At 40.2% G+C, this 21,427-nt stretch overlaps 1 protein-coding gene across 6 annotated transcripts in view; it reads right to left on the reverse strand.

The window, feature by feature from the left end:
- Nucleotides 1-1,799: 1,799 nt before the first annotated feature.
- The window catches only part of HECW2 (HECT, C2 and WW domain containing E3 ubiquitin protein ligase 2), a 149,347-nt gene continuing 129,719 nt past the window's right edge, over nucleotides 1,800-21,427 (reverse strand). For all 6 annotated transcript variants that reach the window (XM_064717670.1, XM_064717671.1, XM_064717673.1 and 3 more), the window contains 7 exons: nucleotides 20,893-20,991; nucleotides 19,642-19,771; nucleotides 18,912-19,058; nucleotides 18,396-18,510; nucleotides 17,538-17,623; nucleotides 16,048-16,160; nucleotides 1,800-10,590 (listed from right to left, as the gene is read on the reverse strand). In XM_064717670.1, coding sequence (XP_064573740.1) covers nucleotides 10,479-10,590; nucleotides 16,048-16,160; nucleotides 17,538-17,623; nucleotides 18,396-18,510; nucleotides 18,912-19,058; nucleotides 19,642-19,771; nucleotides 20,893-20,991 — 802 coding nt within the window. In that variant the 3' untranslated portion in view covers nucleotides 1,800-10,478. The remainder of the gene's footprint in view (nucleotides 10,591-16,047; nucleotides 16,161-17,537; nucleotides 17,624-18,395; nucleotides 18,511-18,911; nucleotides 19,059-19,641; nucleotides 19,772-20,892; nucleotides 20,992-21,427) is intronic.

The raw sequence follows: 21,427 nt of genomic DNA on the forward strand, positions 1-21,427 counted from the left end.
AGGATTTGCTCTACTCTCCCTTTAAGTTTTGAAAACCAAGTAAATACCAAAAATGCTTCATGACATGCATGTTATTGTACTCTTGGTTATCTGTTTCTATAATGCCATGGAAACATGAATGGCACTTAGAGAAGGGTATAATTGACAGGACTCCACCCTGAGGACTTTGGAATTTTACTTAGATACACCACAACTGAGAAGGACAACAAAGGTGGAGGAGGGGAAATGGGTAGGCTGAAGGTCACAACAGTACAGGATCATGAACTATTATTATTCCTAATGTATACACCTGGTCTGTGGGATCATTAAAAAATAGCAATTAAAGGCGTTAGCTTCATAACTCCCATTCTTAGTTACTTCTTCTCTGGCTTACCTTGATAATCGGTTCATTACAAAGCTGGCTCTTTTCAGCCTGTAGAGGCTTTCACGGAAAGAACGCTTCCCGCTTGATGAGCAGCCATTGAGCACGGCTGCGATGCACAGCCCCCGGTGATCAGAGGCACAGGTGTTCCAGGCTGCCAGCCTTGTGGGAAAAGCTCTGCTCCCTCAAGGAAGGCTGGTTTCAGCACAGGTCATGATGTCTGAAGAGATGGCACCTACCTTTCTCAGCAGGGAACTGTGTCACTGACTGGGGACAAGCACACAACATTAAGAGCTGCACAGCTGGAAGCTCAGAGTGTCTGAGCCTTCTCCAACTCGCTTTTATTTAATATAGGTCATTTAAAAAAATCTTATCCCCCCCCATACTACAATCTCTGCACCACCTTCTCAGACAAGGCAATGCTCAGTGCAGTGGGAAATCTCTGGATTCCCCCCACCCAGCTGCCTCAGTGTCACTCAGCACAGGCTCCAGGCCAACTGCAGTGTTTACACCGAGGAAAAGTGAGTGAGTGAGTGAGTGAGTGAGTGAGTGAGTGAGTGAGTGAGTGAGTGAGTGAGTGCGTGATTGTGCCCTACGTGGCATCAGTTATCAGTGACCTGGATGAAAATACCTCATGAGTCTGACATCAAGAATGTCAGAGAAGAGATTCTGAGAGGGCTCCAGTCCCAAAGCCTCACCTCTTCCCACAGCAGCTCTCCTTCAATGACTCCAGTTAGCTGGCACCACATCTCAAGCAGCAGCAAGAGAATGCAAAATCACCTTCTAGAAAAAGGTTTTTTTTTTTAAAAAATGGAAATGTCACTTTACTATCAGGTTCTCCAGTTTGTGTAACACAAAGGAGAAGTGACAAGTGGCCATTTAACCATTCTCAGGCTGTGTCGTGTTGGGGAGAACCTTTGCCTAAGAACTGGTTAAAGACCAGTTTCTCCCACTCTAACCACTACCATCTCTTAGAAAAGAAGGAGGAAATATTTGGTGGGGCCCACTAACTTTTATTAAAGACAACAGAATGCATTTCCCTGTGAAAAAGAGAGCTTTCCTGAGTTACAGCCACTGCTGGGAAGTATTTTGCTGTCAGCTCTGGTGCTTTGTTTGTCATAAGGGTTTTTTTTTTCGTATGTAGCTCTTATTCAAATTATGTTGCATATGGCTGAAGAATCCTTAATTTTCCCACTTCCAAAATCATGGTTTGTAATATGCCAAACTCCACAGACCACCAGAAACCACTTAGCAAAGGAGATGTCAGAAAGAGTATCTTGTGGTCTCTCTAAAGGTTTTTAAATGCTGCAAAAAGACAGAATGCTCTAAAGGTACTCACTTCAAAAAGGATGTTACAGCATATTCAGAGGCACAATAAAAGAGACGTTTTACAAAGCGGATTTTGTAAGAAGATTTATTTTAATTAAGTGATTTCATGATGAAACATGGTCTTAAACAAAATAGAAATCAGTATGAAAATAAAATTGTACACAGAAAATTCTTTTCCCCAAATGTTTTTGAGTAACAGGGAATACAACACAACAGTCCTGTATTCAAATTATGTAAATCTGTGAGCAGTCAAACATTATGGTACATTCCTTGAAGCCAGGCACAATGACACACATTGTGTGCCCCTGTAACACACTCAACACATTTTCTATCTCTCCTCTCTGCCTCGAAGAAAAAAAATCCTGAAACGTAATGCAATGTAAATAGGGAAAAGGAGGGAAACATCTTAATGCTTGAAGCAGGTATTCCCCATTTAGTGTTTTGTGAAAGTCATGTACCAAATTCAGATGAAACTTAAACTGGCTTGTAGAAAGATAGAAAAACTTGGAATTGTATTTGATATACAGTCTTGTGAACACTTTAACTGAAAAGTATGGAAAGGATTAAAAAATACACCGTGTTCTACTTAAAGCTTAGAAATAAATATGCACTCCATATTCTCAGTGCCTGAAATTCTTTAAAAACAAAGAACTTGGTATAAAATTATATCAAGTAATTGTCAAAAATGAGGAAGATGCACCTATAATCCTGTTAGATTCTGGATGCCTGCATCCCCACTACAAAAACTTGTAAAACTCTACACACTTTGAAACATGCTGAAAAACCCAAACTGTAACCTAGCAAGGGCAGGAACATCAACTGACTTGGGGGTAGCAGTATTCCACACCACATCCCTCATTACCACCTTCTCCTCTAAAAATCTTTCTTTCCATACTGTACCAGCCCTTACAAGTACAAATGTTCAGTCAATAATTCAAAAAGCAGCCTTGCTGATCAGGATTCATGGATGCCCTCAAGGCTACGTCATTCCCAGGAAAAACAGCGTGCAAAGAAAAAGCATCCTTCACATGTGATTTATGTAGTTAATATTATCATAATTCTCCTCCTCCCTGCAATGCTGATAATAAACAGCAGTCTCCTGAGTGTTGCAGACTCATTGCAGAAAAATGTCCTGCTGAATGGAACTATTGAACCAGTATGGTTCAACATGGGAGTTGTCTTCTCATTTAGGACTTCAAGTTTATATAAACTCCTACCGTCTCAGTGACCATGTTGCAGAAGAAAACTCACAAGGAATTCCTCTCCTGACTCTCATATTCAATCATTCAACAGTCTTATCTTTCAGGTAAAAAAACCATGTCAACTTTTAGGTGCAGAAACCCATCATGAAACCCTCCCACCCTCTTACACAGTATTTTGTTTTTAAATAATGCCATTAGAGTGTGAATGGAATCAAGACTTGCATCTGCATGGGTAACATTACCTAGGTCATTGAGAAAATTCTAATTACCCTAAGTAAGCTTTGGAAGTGCCACCTCAATCCTTCTCTTTGTGAAAATGCGTGGTCCTTATACAACCATAATGCAAATATCAAGTATCTTTAAAAAAAACCCCAAAATCTGCATTTTGACATATCTAAATATTAGGGATTTGGCCCATCACATTGAAAAGGTAAAGTCACCATTGGTTGTGATGATTTAATCTTTTATCAGAAATGGTATCCTTTGCCAAATGCAGATATAATAAACAGTCATTACTTGTACAAACATAAGACCACTTCCAGACACCACCCTTATTTTATTTAGAAGCCTTAGTTTTCCTGAAAACAGCCCCAATTAAAAAAAAACAACCCAGTCCCAATAAAACAAAACAGAAAAGACTAACCACATAGAAGTAAATTTTTTGATTGTGTACTTAGATTTTCAAATGCTAATAATCAGTTAAAGCATGTCCTGCAGTTGCAGTAACACCAATGTATTTCAGGATGAGCAGTCATTTTTTCCTAGGTGCATTATCATAGCCTAATTTTCAAGCAGGAAGTGTCCTGTTTTATATCCCAGGGCTCATCACAGCTCACTGTCCTGCTCCCTACCCTTGAAGTGCAGTCCTTTTTCTGAGCCTCCTCTCAGCCTTGTGCTCACTCCAGCCTCCTCCACGGCTCTATCTCGTGTGCTGCGTGGAACTGCCCTGTCTTATCATTACAGCACCTACAATTACATTCCTGCTTAGAATTACTTATGAGGCTTCCCAGATTTATTTTCTTATTCATACAGTAATCTGCTTTAAAATTAGTGAGCTCCAACGTCTGACTGCAGTCAGCATGGCAATCAAATATGATGTCTCAGCAAAATCCTCTTTTATTGACCCTTATACTGCTGGATGGGCATTTCTAACTATGAAAAATGTAATCCTCACTTCAAATGGAAGATGTGGAATAGTCAGTGGAGTGTGTCATGAGCTGATTGTATTGCAAGTAACAGGCATCAGAGAAACAACGAGCTTTTGGGGAAAATCCAGCTCAAGGGCTGCATGAGAAAGCCTCCAGCTGTGGAAGGCACAGTCCTCACTACGGGAACAGATCTCGTGCTGCTGTGATTTCTGGATCAGCATCACCTGCCTCACTGCAAAGGCTCTGCACCCACCTGGCCAACAGCCTGGGGCAGCCCATGGGGCCCACAAATTCTGGCAATATAAAACATTGCAAGCAAAATCCCCTGCCTCATTAATTCTGCAAAACCAAAACCAAAAGACATTTTACCCTTGGATGTCTAATCAACTGTTTTCAAAACCACTTTTATGACTATTTTTATTGAACAGCTCAGTCTTGATGTCAGAGTAACAGTCATCCTGTTGACTGGACTGAGGGAGCTGCTTTTGAAAGCAAACCCAAACCAGAGTCTTACTGTGATACTACAGCTCCAGTCAGTGTAGGTGGTCAGCAATTGTCTCTGGGTGATTGCAGGATTATGTGCAATCAAAAGGGACAGGATGGATGGCTTTGGAAGGCAGCCCAGAATAAGGGAGACCAGAGTCCTGTGGCGTTCTCTAGGTCTATACATTTAAAAGCTAATGATGTCAGCACAAAGGGATGTTAAATTAGTTGAACAATATACCTCCTGAGTGCTTAACAAAAGCCTCCAAGTAGGCAAGGCTTTTTCTAACACGAGCTGAATGAGAAGCCGCTTGAAGTTCTGAAAACAAGAAACAACTGAAAACCAAAAGATAAAGTTTCATTATTCAGAAGTTTTTTAATGGGTGAAAGGATTGAGAGCAGCGTAGCTCAGCTCCCTTTCACATCCATCACAGCTTTGAGAAATTTGTCAGAATACATCTCTAGTTAAAATTTTAGTATCATTATTCTGCAATGTAATCTGAAAGGAAACAAGTTCAGATTTTGAAATATTGACTTAGAAAGGGGCTAATCAATAGGTGTAGCAACTATTTCACACAGTCCTCAGGAGGTATTTTTAAATGCATTTAGAATACATACAGACACTTCAACGGATTGTAACCATTCCAGGAGTCCTTGACTGTAATCCTTTTACAAAAAATCAGGAGGAACCTTTCTAAACAGTGGCCAGAAGCTCAGTAATACAAAACAGAATTATCAAATAATCATGGTTTCACCTTAAAATACCTACAGAGTAATATGGCTCTGAGCAAAATCTATGAAGTAAAGTCCTAAAGGAAAATATTTAGTAAAAATACTACAAATGTTTAAGTAAAAAATATTTCACAGCAATGAATATCCCAAATAGTAGTAGCCTAATGCCGAAATTAGTCAGTCTAAAGCTGAACAGAAGCACTATGAAGTTCACGGTCTATTTGGAAGACATGCAAAATGTGAATCACATCTTTCATTGTGAAAATTCTGTGTTTGGAGGGTCAGCATTGTAATTCTGCATACTGCTAACTGATGTGGGTTATGCTGCCTTTAGTAAAGTTATTATTTTCCTCTACTATTTACCTAACATATATTTAGTTTTCCAGCAAATAAGTAATTTCAAATTCGACCCCCAAAATTTTTTTATTGCAAAATATTTAGGCAAAAGGTTAAACTAGACCAAGAGCAGCCACTGTCATTGCACTAACAAAATCATAAAAAATTTTCTACTTAAACTGATGAGGCAGTCAGCATTTCTGCAGTTCTGCTTTATAGCACATAATTGAGCCAAAACACAAACAGTTTAAGAAGCCAGCTTTGAGTATTTTTCTGAAATTTTGCTTGGAGTTCAACTGCTTGCCTAGAGAGAAAAGGATGAGAAGGGAAAACAACAGTAGATGAAAGCTACATTTGCAGTCTTATGACTGGAGAGCAACCTTCTTCTCAATTCCCATTGGTGCTAACAGGAATATATTAACCCTCCACATAAAAATAGTGGCAGGAAAACCAACACTATTAGTATAATTTAATGCAGATAAGTTTCATTCACTGAAAAGAAGTAACTTGCTTTATGCTATGGGACATGAACTTACACTGGCCATTCAAACACAGCTGCTGAAGTTTCCCTGATGTGAACAGGGATTCCCTCAGTCCAGCTCCATAAAACTCTGCAGCTATCACTGCAGAAACTCAGTAAACATCTGGAATTTATACTGCTGAGATTACATTTAACAACCAGATGATACCATTGCAAATGCTCCAGAAGGAATTTTTTTAAAAAACTTTTTTTAAAGGATTAAAAATACGTAAGAAACCACAAACCTCTTCTGTTTCCTATAATTTCAAACAGAGCAAACTACCAGTCGGCTGCTCTGCCAGTCCAGCTCCGAGCAGAAGCTGTGTGTGATGTCCTGCCAGGGCACTGCTGCCCAGATTCCCGGTTCCCCGAGATTGCAGCTATTCCCCGCCCCCGTGCCCCGGGGCTGCCATGTGCAGCTCATGTGGTGCTGCCCCTGAGCAGCCTTGCCTGGGAACGCACAACAGCTCACCCCACTTACTCTCTAAGCCATGCTAGCATTCTTCATGGTAAGGTCAGTACAGAAGAATGAAAACGATGTTTAAAAGCAAAAGGAGGGAAATGTTTGATGAATACCAAGAAAAAACAGCAGGCAGGGAGTGGGTGGGGAAGAAGTTCTGGATGGAAAGGCTTTCCTGTCCTGCCCTGCCAGGTGCTGCTGGCAGTGTGACAGAGGTGGCAGATGGCTGTGCCCTGCTGCTGTGGGCAAAGGCACCACTCCCCTCACTGCTGCTGGCCCACAGACTCTCAATGGTGACTGCTACAGCAGGTGCCCCACTGCACAGCTTCATTGATTCCAAGCTTTTGTGGTGTATTTAGGAGCGTTCTGGCTGTAACCTGACTGCCAGCAGTGCCAGGTGAGCAGAGCCCACCTCTTCTGGGCTGGCACACTGTGACCTGGGGAGAGAGGCCCTGCCCTGGCAGGTGGGGCACAGAGGCCACTCCGCTGCCAGCCTGCCCAGCCTGCAGTGACCTGGGAGCTGCTTTCTGGCTGGTGATGTGTGGCTCCACTTCCCAGCAGAGCAGGAAACATGGGCTGCAGGAAACAGTTCCTGCAGGGACATCCCCTGCCAGCCTCTGTGTGATGGAGATGCTGCAGGTTAAGTTAGTATGAGCTGTCATTGGCTGAAGGGATTCTTCTGTCCACTTTTCTCCTTCCTAAATGCAAAGCTCCTTAGCACCATCTGGAAAAGCTCCAAGGAAATACAGAGCTTTGGAAGGGCTCCCCAGCCTTGCTCTGTGTGGGCCCTCATCCCTGCTACACTGTCATATGCAATATAGCATTGTGGTTGCCTGCTGCAGTCAGCTGCAGGACATGAAAGCTGGCTTTCCCTTGGGACACATTAAATGGGAATGGCTTCCAAAACCAAAGGGAGAACATTCCAAGCAGTTGCCAGGAGATGTGGGTATCTGACTAAGCTCAGGCTTCCCCTCCTCTCCTCTACTCCCTCCTTGCTAATCCCTTAGAGCAGCAGCATCCCTCACACATCACAAAGAGCCAAGTGCTCGAGGCAGCACAGGGAGCTGTACCCAGCTGACACCTCAGCCTTCCCACAGCGCTTTTCTGGAGTCCCCCAGGGGATGTTGGCAGCACAGGAGGAAGCAGCAACTTCTCCTTAGTCTCTCTTGGCTTTAGTGCTACGAAGACTCTGGATTTTTTAAAAATTTATCTGTTTTCTAACTGACATCTGCCCCACTCGTGACCCTCTCACATCTTCACAGAATATTGGATTATCATGGCTGATTTCAGTTATTTTTACATGCATAAATACAGAACAAATGGGTGCAGTAGATATATTTAAATAAAAATTGACAAGATGCATTTATTGTTTTCGTTTTATACAAAAGCATAACTTAAAAGGCAAACTAGTATAAACTTACTTTGTGCCAAATATTTAAACTTTTCATTCCAAAGAGTATCTGGTTCAAAACTTGTAGATACAGTTTCCACCTGGGAAATCTCTTTTTTAAGACCACAGATAACACAGTATTGTAAAATGAAAATTCTGTAGTCCCTCAACCAATCAGAAGTTGCATTCTGCTCTGAGTGCCAGACTTTTAGCTACTCAGTGAATGGATCCCATGAAACATGAGCCATGCTGGAGTGACCTGCTGAAAAGTCAGTTTGCCTACTGCTCGTTCATGTTCTGAAGAGAGATGTGCATTAGGACCCGTGACATGCAATCTTAGCAAAGACTGATAAATATACGTGTAGAAACAGGGCGATGTGTTTGGATTTTTCTTTGCTACTTCATACCAGCCAGAAGTAGCCTAAGAAAACCTAAGTTACTTAAGAGAGTCCCAGATGTCATGCAGAAGCTCAATTATCCTTGAAATAAAAGAATGCTTTTGCCCTGATTTTGCTTTTCCTTAGCACATGTGCCATTTCCTCAGTGAGTCTGAAGGGTTTTCTCAGTCACCACCACAGCTGCAGCTGCCTTTGCCTCGGGGGGTGGCTGGCAGTCTCTGCTGACGACATCTCCAGGGACGCTCGCCTCTGCTGGAACAAACCTCCCACCAGAACAAGCAGGCACCTCCCTCAGACGCCCCTTCAAGAGCCGCCAAAGCGAGCAGGTTACTTCAAAAGCTACCTTCCCCACAGAACAGAGCTCGCCGTGCTGCAGCACTACCAAAGGGCTAGCACAGAGCTGGATTCGTGTTCTCGTCATCCAGTGTCCAAGAGCAACTCCTGCCATTTGAAAATGTGGTGGATGCAGCGCGTGACGGCAGCTGTGCGAGAAATGGGGCACAGCTGCACGAGTGTTCCACAAGACCATCTGGAGGAAAAGTACCAAAAATAGAAGCGAGCAAGCCTCGAGTATTTCAGCAAAATTAAGCATAAAGAAATCGGTGTCCATGCAGTGTTTGATATGCCATAGAAACTGCTGCAAATAACATTGGATAAGAAAACTATTTATCAGTGAAAATGCAAGCTTGGACACTACAAACAGTTTACATCTTGTAGGTGTTCACTGATACAGGACAGTGGCATTATGACCAGTGGCTCACCTTAAAGAAGTTATTCATGGTTTTCCAAATGAGCTAGTGTTTTACAGTGCTGTACAAATAAAAAGTTGTGGGGAGCATATGAAATATCTGTATTAAATTCCACTGCATTAAGTTATCCAATGCATGAAAAATGACCCAGATGCATTTAAAATAAATGCATATTACAATATCACATATAGTATTATAAAATTATTACTTATGTGCACAGTCCTGATATCTATAGACATGGCACTGTGAAGAAAGCCTGGTTCCTAAGCATTTTTATAGATATTTGATAGTGATGCAATTTGCTATCAGTCAGATCATAATGTCCCTTCAACTTTGGTACATTCAGTGCAAAATATTTTTGGGAGTTTTTTTTTACTCTTATAAAAATAAAAGGCATTTTTTTCCCTGGAGAGTGCTTAAAGAATAAACACTAGCAGAATGTCTGTTCAAGCATGGAAAGTGACAAAACAGAAATAACACTTTTGTTTGCTTGTTTCCTGTTTACACTCTAAGAAACATAATATAACGAACCTATAAAAATAAACAGAAGTCACTGTGTTAGGGTTTTTTTCCTGATATGCTGAGATAAATTGCTAGTTTCTTCTTAAAATAGTTTCCATGCAGTATAAAGCATAAAATCAGTCTTATTAAGTTAATAAGTTCATTGTAACAGCTCATATTTTGTCATACACACCACTGGCAAATGCATTTCCACAAACCTCCTCAATGCACAAGCTGTTGTTACATCCTTTGTTGCTGATTTTCCTTCCAACTCGCTTCTGCCCTAGGAACTGGAGCTCTATGGTGTTCTCCATGCAGGCACTCGTAGTCTTAGGTAAAGCAAGACTATGCTGTTATAACATATGGCATAAAGTAATGTACCTTCATGAATTAAAAAAAAAAAAAAAAGAATTTATAAAAGTTCAGTTGTATGCTTTTTTTGATAATTTACTGGTTAGGTAAGGGACTGAATGATTTCACATTTTGACTTGAATTTTCTATTGAACAACTTTGATGAAATCCAGTCCTTGGGTACATGTCAGTTTTGCAGTAGCCAAATGGATCACAACATGGCATCACGTTTCTGGTTTGCTCAGAACATGAACTTAAGAAGTGTAGCCATCCCAAAACCCCATGGATTGCAAGACTTGGCTTTCCCTGCACACCAGGCACACTCTAGTTTCACTGTTGAGAATTCTGCCACTACCACAATGCTTTTTAATTGCTTCACAAGCTCCTTCGTGGAACCTCATTATTTGAATTGCACCATGAAACAATTTTCCTCTAGGGAATCCAATACAAAAGTTCATTCATTCCTTGAGAAGACAGATCCACAAAAGTCCAATGAGCTGGGCACTGTGGTTTGTGTATCACTCAAGTCCAAAAGTACTTGTCTCTTCTACTGCTGTCAACAGTTTTTCATATAACATAGAGAATGATGGGTAAGGGGGAAGGTCCAGACGATTGAAACAAGTGTGAGCCCTGAGGGGAAAAAGAGAGAGGAGGTGAAGAAGTGCATCATTTGAAAAGTTCAAAAGAGAACACACAGATTGTTATGTGCTTGGATAGAGATGGGCAGATAGTATTCTTTTGGAAGACTTTGTTCTGTCAAATGATGTTTTCCAATTGAACAGGTAGTGAGGTTTAATCTACTTTCTTCTCATTAAAATAAGCCAGTAAGAAGCATTTATGAAGCTCTTTAGAAACATACTGACAGTCCAAAAGGCATGGGATAGATTTTATCCATCAAATGTGCATGAGAAAAAAAAAAAAAGAATGATTTGGCATGGCACAAGTCAAACAGTCTGGTCTGAAATTTTGGCTTTAAATGTGTCTTCTGAGATGCAGCCTTTCTTTTTTGTATGGATGATATTTGAATACTGTATTTGCAATGATATTTCCACATATCTCCAGATCTACAGTGGTAAAAGACAGATAAATCAGATGCTCTTCCTTCTACAGTTTCTTGGCATATGGATGGTGTTACTGAGGCAGATTGCTTGCGCTGATATTCCCAATGGACATATCTGCCCTAGAGGCCAGCAGATTTTGGAATTACAAAAAAGCCATGCACAAACCTGGTTGCTAGAGGTTGCCCTGCTTTCTGAAGTGTGTGATCATGCAATTTATTTCTCAGTTTTTGAAGTCCATCTACCTCAAGTTTGTTGACACACTTGGAACTGTCTCTCAAATCCTCTTCCACGGAATGAAAAGGAAGGTAACAAAGGTTTCTCTTCATATGGAACCACAGATATCACTGCCTGACCTCAGGGCATGCTAAGGATGGTACTTTCTAAAACACTGAGGTGGATGAGCCTGCTTTAATGAAATAGACAATGTAACTATTAATGTGATGGGATCTTGAGGGTGAAATGATGCAAAGAGAAACTGGAAGAGGCATCTCTTCTGCTCTAAAGCTTTGTAACACAGCCTCACTTTAGATTGATTTTCGAATTTTAGCAGGTCTCTGTTTACAAATACTTCAATCTTTTGCAATAAAATACATCATAGAGTTATTTATTTAAGTTCAATCCAGCTGAAAACCAAACTCCTCCTGCAGTGCCCTGCCCTTCATCAGCATGATCTGTATTATGCACAAATATGTAAGATGTTAATGGAAGGACTGAACAAGCTCCCTCCTCACAGCAAACACATCTCCTCATTTAACCTACCCAGTCCCAGAAATCCAGCTGTCTACCACAGACCTGTACAGACTTCCTCTGAGCCAGAAAGTACTGCCTTCCACGTGAGCAAATTCATTAATTGCCACTTTAAGTGCCTCTCAGCTCCCAGCTATGGGAATGGAACATGGAGTAAGTGGGTTAATCTCACTTGTTAAAAAACCTCAGAATCCATCACAAACTGGAACTCATTGAAGCTGAAACACCCACTCAGTTACAGCCTTGTAGTGTCATAAAAATATCAGGCTGAAGATATGTACACACAGCACACAAGGTCACACCATTATTATAAACACAGTCCAAACACCAAATATGCAATCACTTAAAAAAACATTGCCTTTAGCATCCTCCCCAAATCCAGTACTCTTAGAAGAACACTGCTGGTACATGCTGTGTACCAGAGATGGCATTTCCCCACTCCATATTCCAGGGGTCTGGCAAAATTTTTGTACCCAGACATCTCTCTAAGGCTCCTGGAGGAAAGCTTTATACTCCTCCTTTGCCTTTCCAAAAATCTTATAAAATAACATCTGTGATACAGACTATATTGCTCCACGTCCTGCAGAGTACTTTAAAAAATTGAAAATAGCCTCTTATGAAGAAAGAGACCGATTTAAGACCAGTAGCAACAGGAACTCAGTGATCCCTTGAATTCAATGTAGAGTGCTGAAGAGTCTTAGGCAATTAAGAGCCTAACCACACGCTTCTGCTCCATGGGGCTGACAGCCACTCATTAGAACTATGGATCATGCTGTGTGGGCTGTAAAACCACAAATTATAAAAGACACAGCATATAATTAGCAAGGGATTCATTACTAACTGGTTTAATAGTAAGCTGGCATGTTGTTTACATTTATTAAGAGAACTGAGTTTTATCTTATTTTGAGGGCAATTTTGAAAATGGAATCACTAACTGTGGAAAACCAAGTAATTAAAAAAGACAAAAACAAGACCTTTGTCTTCTGAGACAATGCAAGCTTTTCCAACCCCAGCACACAACCTCCTAAGTCCTTGAGACAAACGTGATTTTTTCCTTCTGGGTAGTATCTTCCCATTCCAACATTTCAAACCACATGGGCACTGACTGTTCCTCTTCCTGGGCTCACATCTTATGACAACATAAAAACCCATCTTGGTTCCTAAAGTCTAAGTTTTCAGATTCCCAATTAAATTCCCCTTCATTTTGATTACCATAGTAAAAGAGAGTGATTTAGGATTAAAATGCAGTAGTCAGACATAAATATAATTTCCAAGTGAATCATCACATGAATGAATAAATAATGTACAGCAATGAACCAGGAACCAATTTCTCAGCATGGGAGTGAACAGAAAGAGTACTGGTCCCTTCCCCTAGTTAAGTCTAATCTGCAACACAGTGTAAAAGAAGGAAGTAGAAGTGGCACTGGGGTAGCAATAGTTAAGCTAGACCCATAATAATCAACCTTTCCAGGGCATTTTACATGCTACCTAGTTAGTGTCAAAGACAGCAATGCAAGCTGGGCAACCTGACGTGCCTCACAGAAATCTCACTGTTTGGATTCAGCAGAGCTGATTACACAGCAGTCAGAACAGTGGGAACTAGGCAAACATCTAGTGAAAACTTTTGTGTTTACATTCACAGCTGCTCGGGCCACAGTCACATACCTAAGTGACTATCCTAGCTGCCCTTTGTGTCTCAGACCAGGAAGAAGAGATGGGAATGGGTATTCCTACGTGTTTTCAGCACTGCAGTAATGTTTTTAGAAACAGAGGAAGAAACAAAGTCCACTGACCTGTTAAATCCTCATTTTTGCCACCTGAGCACCGAGCACTATCAAATTTCACAGGCACTCCTGCTAAGAGGGCAATTTACAAAGTACAACACTGCTAGGAGTGAGTGATGGTGCCTTAACATAAAAGCTTTAGTTATCAGAGAATCGGTAGGAGTCACAGAGTCCTAGGGCAGCGTTCCCAGCAGATCCAGCAATGTGTTTACACACGCTGGGCTGGTTTGGAAACCTCTTGAAAGCTGCTACTCGGGGTTGTAGTTACTGATGTGTTACCTCCAAGCCAGCGGTACCTGGTGTTTGCACAGGGGGTCTGAGAGGCTGCTGAGACCCAGGCTGAAGCTGCACTGCATCCAAGAACTACAAATGTAAAAATGCAAACAGCACTTTTGGCTTGGGGCTTAACCCATTTCAGTGCTAACATGGAAGAGGTTTCATTTTTTATGAGATCAAGGTTTACCATGTGTGAATACCAGGAACTGCTTGCTCATAATGACTGCAGGTGTTCGTCACACACAGGTGTTTTTATTTTAATTCTCACATTTGTATGGTACAAACGATCCAGAGAGACAAAATTCAAATGTTTGCTAACCAAGGGAAAGTGGGGTAAGTGAAATTTCAATGAATGATACAATCTCTTAAATGTGAGGAGCTGGCAATTCCCCTACACTTGTTGAACAGCCTATGACAGCAAAGATCCTCCACATGTTTCTCCATATTGCACTTTTGGAAGCAGTTTTATTCTGCAATTTATCACAACCAGGGTTCTGTATAACCTTTCCAGAGGAAATTCTGAACATCCTGTTCTGGCAGGTCCTGACCTTTTCCAATTCTGCTTGAAAGCACCAGGAATTTCAGCTTCAGAGAATATATGGAAAAAATAATGCAATCTCTTTTCTTACTTAAAACTCACCAAAAAACCAACAAAAAAACTTGAATTTTGAAGTCAGAAATTATTCTTTAAAAAGTCACAGCTTTTACTTTTTAAATAGAACCAAAGCTAGTCCATAGGCCAATCATAATCAAACTATAAAGGAGACTTATTGGGCTACAAGATACTACTAGGTCCTCAGATGACATTTGATATGAAATAGCAATTTTCAGGATTTGATTCCTTTAATCCTCAGTTGCCTGGCTCTCATTTGTGCTGTAAACAGGAAAGATGGCTCTGTTTAAAGGCCACCTGCTGTGCCTGTGGATTTCACAGCACCACTTCTGTGTCCGTGACCTTCTCCATGCAGTTCTGACGGCAGCAGCCAACCCAAGAGACATCTCTGCCTCTGACCTTGGGCTGGAGGAAAAACCTGCAGGTTGTTGGTCAGAGGGACTCTGAGTGTCTCTGACAGCCACCCTGTGTCTAAGATGAGACTCTGAATGCAAGTTATTCCTGAGGCACCTTGTTTATGAGGAGTGGGTTTAAGATTAGGGTTGAGCTGCCTCCATGGATCAGCCCAGCCCAAAGCTGCCTCCAGAGGCTGTACACAGCACACTGATGCTGAGGTGTGATGAAGCAGAGTTAGGCTGCCCACACTCCACACACTAATCTGTGTCTAACCACTCCTAACCCATTCTAGAGGCTGCAGAATCACAGAACTGGGTGAAAGAAAATCTCCCAGCTATCAGTCTCATCACAGTAAAGCCAATAACCTGTAATTTTCTGTCAATGAAGAAACCAAGCTGAAAGTGTTTTTTTCATCATTCACATTATTAGTCTAGTCCTGGCATTGTTACCATGGACCTTTGAAGATAACTCTTTTTTCTGCTCCAAAAATTGGAAAGTTGTTTTTTTAATCTTTTCATCCTACTCCTCTAAACTTGCCCTACCCAATATAAATTACAAGGGCTTGTACATCTCAAGTCCTGCTTTCATATCTTGGACTCATACTGTTCCTTTACCCTCTTCACCTATTTCAATTGATCTTACTTGTTCTCTTTGAAATCCTCACCTTTTTTGTCTCTCTTGCTTCTTCTCAAGTGAAATTACTCTCCCACCTATTCTGCACTCACAGCTTTCTTCCTCAGTATTTGTTAACCCTCGACATCAGACCAAGCATAAAAATTTTATCACTAAACTATACTATAAAGCCTGTGTCTGATGCAAAAAATAGGATAGCAGCTTTCAGTCACAGTCACAAGAGCTATTTCATTTTAATTCATATTCATTTTTGCTCCTAACTTGTGAGCTGCATGTTCAGTAAGTAAATACTTGCACATTTAACCAAATGTAACAAAGAAAGTCAGAAGTAGCTATCATTGTAAGATAATTTTCCATGAGAAAAACACTACAATATGGATGTCAGCCACAGCTGCACTGCCCTGTCCAGCTTAAGAGAACAAAACTGAGTTCAAACCAAAAGGGATGCATCAGACACTGCAACAACAGGGAAGGAAATTTGCATGTGAGGGAAGGTATATTTGCATATTTTGTTAATGTTTGTCCAAGAGGTGATCTGTTCCCCCAGAGCAGCCCTGTGAAGCCCCCAGAGCTGTACCTTGGCAGAGCAGTGATCTTCCCCCACTTCTCCACGCAGAAGCGCCTGGGCCCGTTGCTGCCCCGCAGAGAGGCAAAGCCTTCGTAGGGAATGCTGGACGTGCCTGTGACAAACTGGCAGCACAAACACCCATCAGGACAGGCTGCACAGGGGCTGGGGGACACAGCAGCACCCCCACCACAGCCCAGACTCATTTGGAAAAGCATTTGCAAAGCAAGGAAATTCCTGAGGCACAAGCAATAAATGCTACTTTACATGGAGCTAAGGGCAAACACCATTTCCTGCCTGGGCTCTAGAAGAGGCAACTTAGCAGATTAATTTCCTCCAAAGGTTTTCTGCTGCATAAATATTGTAGAATAATACACTATCAGTATCCAGTTACTCAGACTTAAGCCTAAGTGAGTTTTTTGCTGCTGTTTCCTGCATTAAAAGGAACTAATACAAAATATGGTAATATCCAGTGGGTTTGTGTTATGCCTTTTTAGCTATATGGATTTCCTTTGCTTTATAAACCACAATTAACTACTGTAAGAAAAGGACAAAATTCTAAAGGCTAGATATGCCCACTGACATTTGCTGAAATACTGACTGGTGAGCAGTTTTATTTACAACCTGTCATGAACAGATCAAATGTAGCTTTTGGCAGATCAGAGACTATTTAATTTGTAATGACCTGGATATTACAAAGACTTCTGACTAACAGATGTGACAGGGACATACAAGCAGACATTTCTGTCTCTCCATCAAATGAGATGTTCCACACTGCCTTTTTACAGGCTTTTTAAAAATACTTAAACAGATTCAAAAAAGAAAATTCTTCATAAATCAGTGATCAGATAAAAATACTGAATTGTTAAAACCAGTAGATTTCATATTAGATCAATAATATGAATGGTGGTATGTTTTGCAGTGGAGGTTTGTCTGTTTCTTTACAGACAGGATGGATGTAGCCTGAAATTAAAAATTTAATTTTAAAAAATTTAACTCAATAGTATTTAACACATGTATAAATATTCTTTTCTTGAGGTATTTTGTCCTTCAGCAGCAGGGTGACTAGAACCTGTAGGTTTAGTGAAAATGAAATTGGACTGACTTAAAGGCTTGCATCATGATTTTCTAATTTGAAGCCTTGAACTTCCATCTAAGCTTTCCCTGTCCAAAGCTGTGTAAATACTATTAACATTTCTACCTAGTGACATAACCAGTTACACAGTTTTCCTTTTCTGTCTTTAGGAGTCTTAATGTACTTTTAATCAAACAATAGTAAAGGATTATTGACATCAGCCATTGTATCTTAAATGTAATTCCAAACTTAGAAATCTATAAAAATAGCTGTGAGCTTCTGTCACTTGAAATTATTACATTTAACCTCTGACTCAGGGTATTCCCTCTAGTAAACATCACCATCATTTCTGGGTATCCTAAACCAGGATGGGTCTATTTTAGCATCAAATTTTAATTACTTTTACACAGATCAGCTGATTTCTTACCTGTAAAAGTCTTAGACGTTGTTCATTGTTGAACCTTTCCACAGCAGCCCAGAACCACCGAATTACAATGTGATTGTCATGATAACCTGTTAAAAAAACAGAAGCCTTTATACTTTCAGGTGCTATGAAAGCGGTTGAGGGAATAGTTAGTAAGCTTTTCCTGGTTTGGCCCTAGTCACAATAATGCCATATTCTTTATCCGATTGCATCAAATGGCAGAAGGTGAGAGGGAAATACTCCTAAAAAGCTTAGAAATCCTAAAGGCAGAGAATGAATGTACTATGACAAAAAGAATTGATATTCCTTGTGCAATCCTTTCTTCCATTAATCAGTCACTAACAGGAATGCCAGTTCTTGAAATATTCCAGTACTGTGCTATTTATCTATCCAAAGCTACAAATGATGCTGCAACCATCTCTCTCACAGCTCCTAAATCATCTGTTGTTCTCAAATTATTTCAACTACCAGCCTGCAGCCACTGTGATTGCTTCTAATTTCCTGTCAACTTTGAGTGTGTAAAAAAAAAAAAAAGAGGAATATCCAACTAAGAATGGCTACCATTTCCATTTCTCCCCCAGGTCTGGGAGGTACCTCCCAGTGTGCAGCTGAACATGGCACTTTCTGTGGAGAAGAGTGTCCTGTCGTGCTGTCTCAGCAAGAACAGCCAAGAAAGAGCTGCAAGGAGATGCCAGAAAGCAAACTAAAATGGAAAAATTACCTTCTCCCAACACCAACTTAACCAAAGAAGCTCAAAAGTTACTATAAATGTATCTCATGGGATGGTTCTTCACTGTCTTGAAAACTAGGTAGATCCAGAGCCCTCAACATTCTTACTGAACAAGTCAAAATTCAGGTTACCTCCTCTGTACTCTGTATTATTTCTCCAATCACTCAAGTCAATTTCTGCTGTTCCAGCTATAACAAGTTCCAGTTCTCTGGCATCAAATACAGACACCAGTCTTGCATCGACAACCTGCGAAAAGAAATAAAATGCATAGCAGCATTTCTTCATGTACTGATTCATGCCTCCCCACAAAATCTGCTACTAAGGTACTTACCAGGTATCATTTCAGGAATTCAGAATTCAGGTTTTGTCTTTTAAACAAACAAGTCTCAGAGACCCAATGCAGAAACAGAGCAAGGATTCAATGCTAATCATAGAGAGACTGAGAGCATTGTCCAGTGCAAAGTAGATACAGAACCATAGTCTTTATATAAATTACTAAAAAATGATTTTTTTATGCTCCCTTCCCCTTCCAGTATTTACAAGAGCACTTCTGATCATATTTGGGACCCTGTGTTTTGGAAATGTATACAAGGAGAAAAATATTTTGGAAGGAGAAAGAAAGTAAATTTAATTTTGGGTCTTTTTACCTCATAGAAGCCACGAACTAGACTTTCTGTTTGTTGTACAACTCCTCTCTCAATTCTCCATTTCACCATTCTCTCTATGTATTCTTTCTTGTTCTTTTCAGTGACTGGGATATTGGCACCTCCTGGTTTTAGTTCCCGTTCTGTGATCTTAGGACAAAAAATGACCAAGTGAAAACACAGTTATTATAAAAACAAAAAAGGAATTGTAATAATTTAAATTTTTAAGCTGAAGTAATTCCTCAAAAGCATTAACCAAGCCTGACTAGCAAACTGGAATATATGAAGAGAATATACAAACAATCTTTTAAAAAATATTTTCAATTCCATTTAGTCTGAGGAACCCTCATAATTAGATTTAAGGATAAGTTGAGAAGAAGAAACAATCTTTACAGTGACTAAAGCATTGAAGTTTTCTGAACAACACCTTAACAAAGGTGTTGTAATACCTTTGAATGGCAACTTTGCTGCAATTAAATTCAGGTAAACCACCTCTAGCAAAGCAATCCGAAAGTCTGATATTTCGGATACTCTCCAGAAAATCTCCTTAACCAGAAAAACATGTTTGACCTGTTACAAATATTAATTCCTCCCCAGATTTCAACATTGGTTTCACCAGCAAGAATTTTTTAAATACAAGTTCAAGGCAGCATGGAGGGACACTCGTTCTTCTGTCCAAATAAATGTTTATCTAGCAGGAGAATGCACCAAGGAAAGGAAGAAACTTGCACACCTGCCCAAAAACTTCTTCATTTACAGTAAATGTGAGATCTAGGATATCGTGTATGTCATTGTCTTTCATCCACTGCAAGCTCTGGTGAAACTCTTCATCCAGATATTCCAGGTCACTCAGGTCACAGAGTCTGACAGAAGAAAGAAGAAAACACACAAATACAGATGATGGCAGCAGCCTGTGCTCAGTAACTAAACTCAGACAAAACAGACTGTGAATGGGAGCCAAGAGAAATATTAATAAAGAGGACAACTTCAAATCTCTGTTTATTCGCCTGGTAACAGCAGTTACTGTAGAACACAAAATAACTCTGTAAATATACAAAACTCCAGAATTTAATTTGAAGACACATTTCTTCTTAATGGTGAGTCTGCCCCATGTTTCCTGAGAAGGACATTTAGGAATTATGAAAATACACAGACTGAAGAGACAAAGAATTCAAATAATAAAAGCAAGCAGTGTCCTTTTTGTTTATGTAGCTACACTGCCTCATCTCCATCATTTTTTGAACTGCTTAAATTTCCAGCTTACCACATACTTACCATACTTCCCCATACCTTATTCTTCTGCTAGCATTTAGGTGTTTTAAAAATGTATGTGCTGTAGGAATATATTAATTACTCCCCACTACTAGAACATGCAATATTTTTTAGGAAAAAATATGCTTCCAGACTTCTCAAAACCAGCTTTCAAATAAAAAGTAAAGCACCTTAATCTCATTAGGTCTTATGTTCCAGACATGCTGAGCAAGCACAGCTCTCATTGTTCCAGCCAGAACAGAAGCAGTAGTTCTGGAAACTAAGTCTGAAGTCTATCAAAGTACAGCTCCTCAAAATGGAGATTGCCAACAATCAGTCTAATCTGAAAATGCATGGTGCAGTCTAAGTTATGAAGTGATTCATATCCTATCCTGTGAGTCACTGCATGACAAAAGAATAAGAACTCTATTAATATGTGGAATAAGCCCACAGCACTGCATTGTACCTCTTCAAGTCTAAGATTTTGTAGAAGAAAGCTGGTAACAGCGCTAAAACAAAACACAAAGTTCTCATACTGATCACAAACAACATTCTGAGGTAGCAGAAACAAGGAAATTTTTCAAAAAACTTGCGGATCGGAATCAGTTTACTAAATTATAAATAATAGTCTGTCTCCTTTGTCAATACAGCATCATAAATAATCCATACACAAAATGGCATCTTTGATGGGGAAGGAACCAAACAAAAGAGGAGACAGAACAATTCTACTCACATTCGGAGGAGAGCTTTATAAAAGGGTCTTGTAAAAAAGGCATCCAGCAAATACTGATGTATCAGAGCAAGACCAAGAATTCGACCACTAAACCTGAACCTGGAAGAGAAAGAGTTACAGTTGTGATACTGAATCTTTGTGGTTGGTACACTGCTCTGTCATCAAAACTAGAATGTATTTCCAAACAGCATTATTAAATCAGACAGCTATGTCTAAATTGTGGTATTTTTGTTTATTTCTTGGGTTTCTTTAACATTCTCAGTAAGGCACAGGGAAAAAAATAACAAAAAATTCAAGGCTGCAGGGTGTGGAAAATCCCTCAGATACCTAAGTTACAACTGCTCAAAAATGTCAAATCCATATTTAACCCAATCAGCCCCTGCCAGAGCAGCCATAATAAACGCATTATCTCCCAAAATGATAGCCACTGTCTATTTTTATTTCACACCCCTACAGGATTAACTTGTTTTCATGTTATAGAGAGGCCAAAGGTTTTGCTACTCTTTCCCTGGCTGACAGCTCATGCTGCCTGTCT

This window comes from Zonotrichia leucophrys, chromosome 7 (assembly GCF_028769735.1).
Source record: "Zonotrichia leucophrys gambelii isolate GWCS_2022_RI chromosome 7, RI_Zleu_2.0, whole genome shotgun sequence".
NCBI lineage: Eukaryota > Metazoa > Chordata > Aves > Passeriformes > Passerellidae > Zonotrichia > Zonotrichia leucophrys.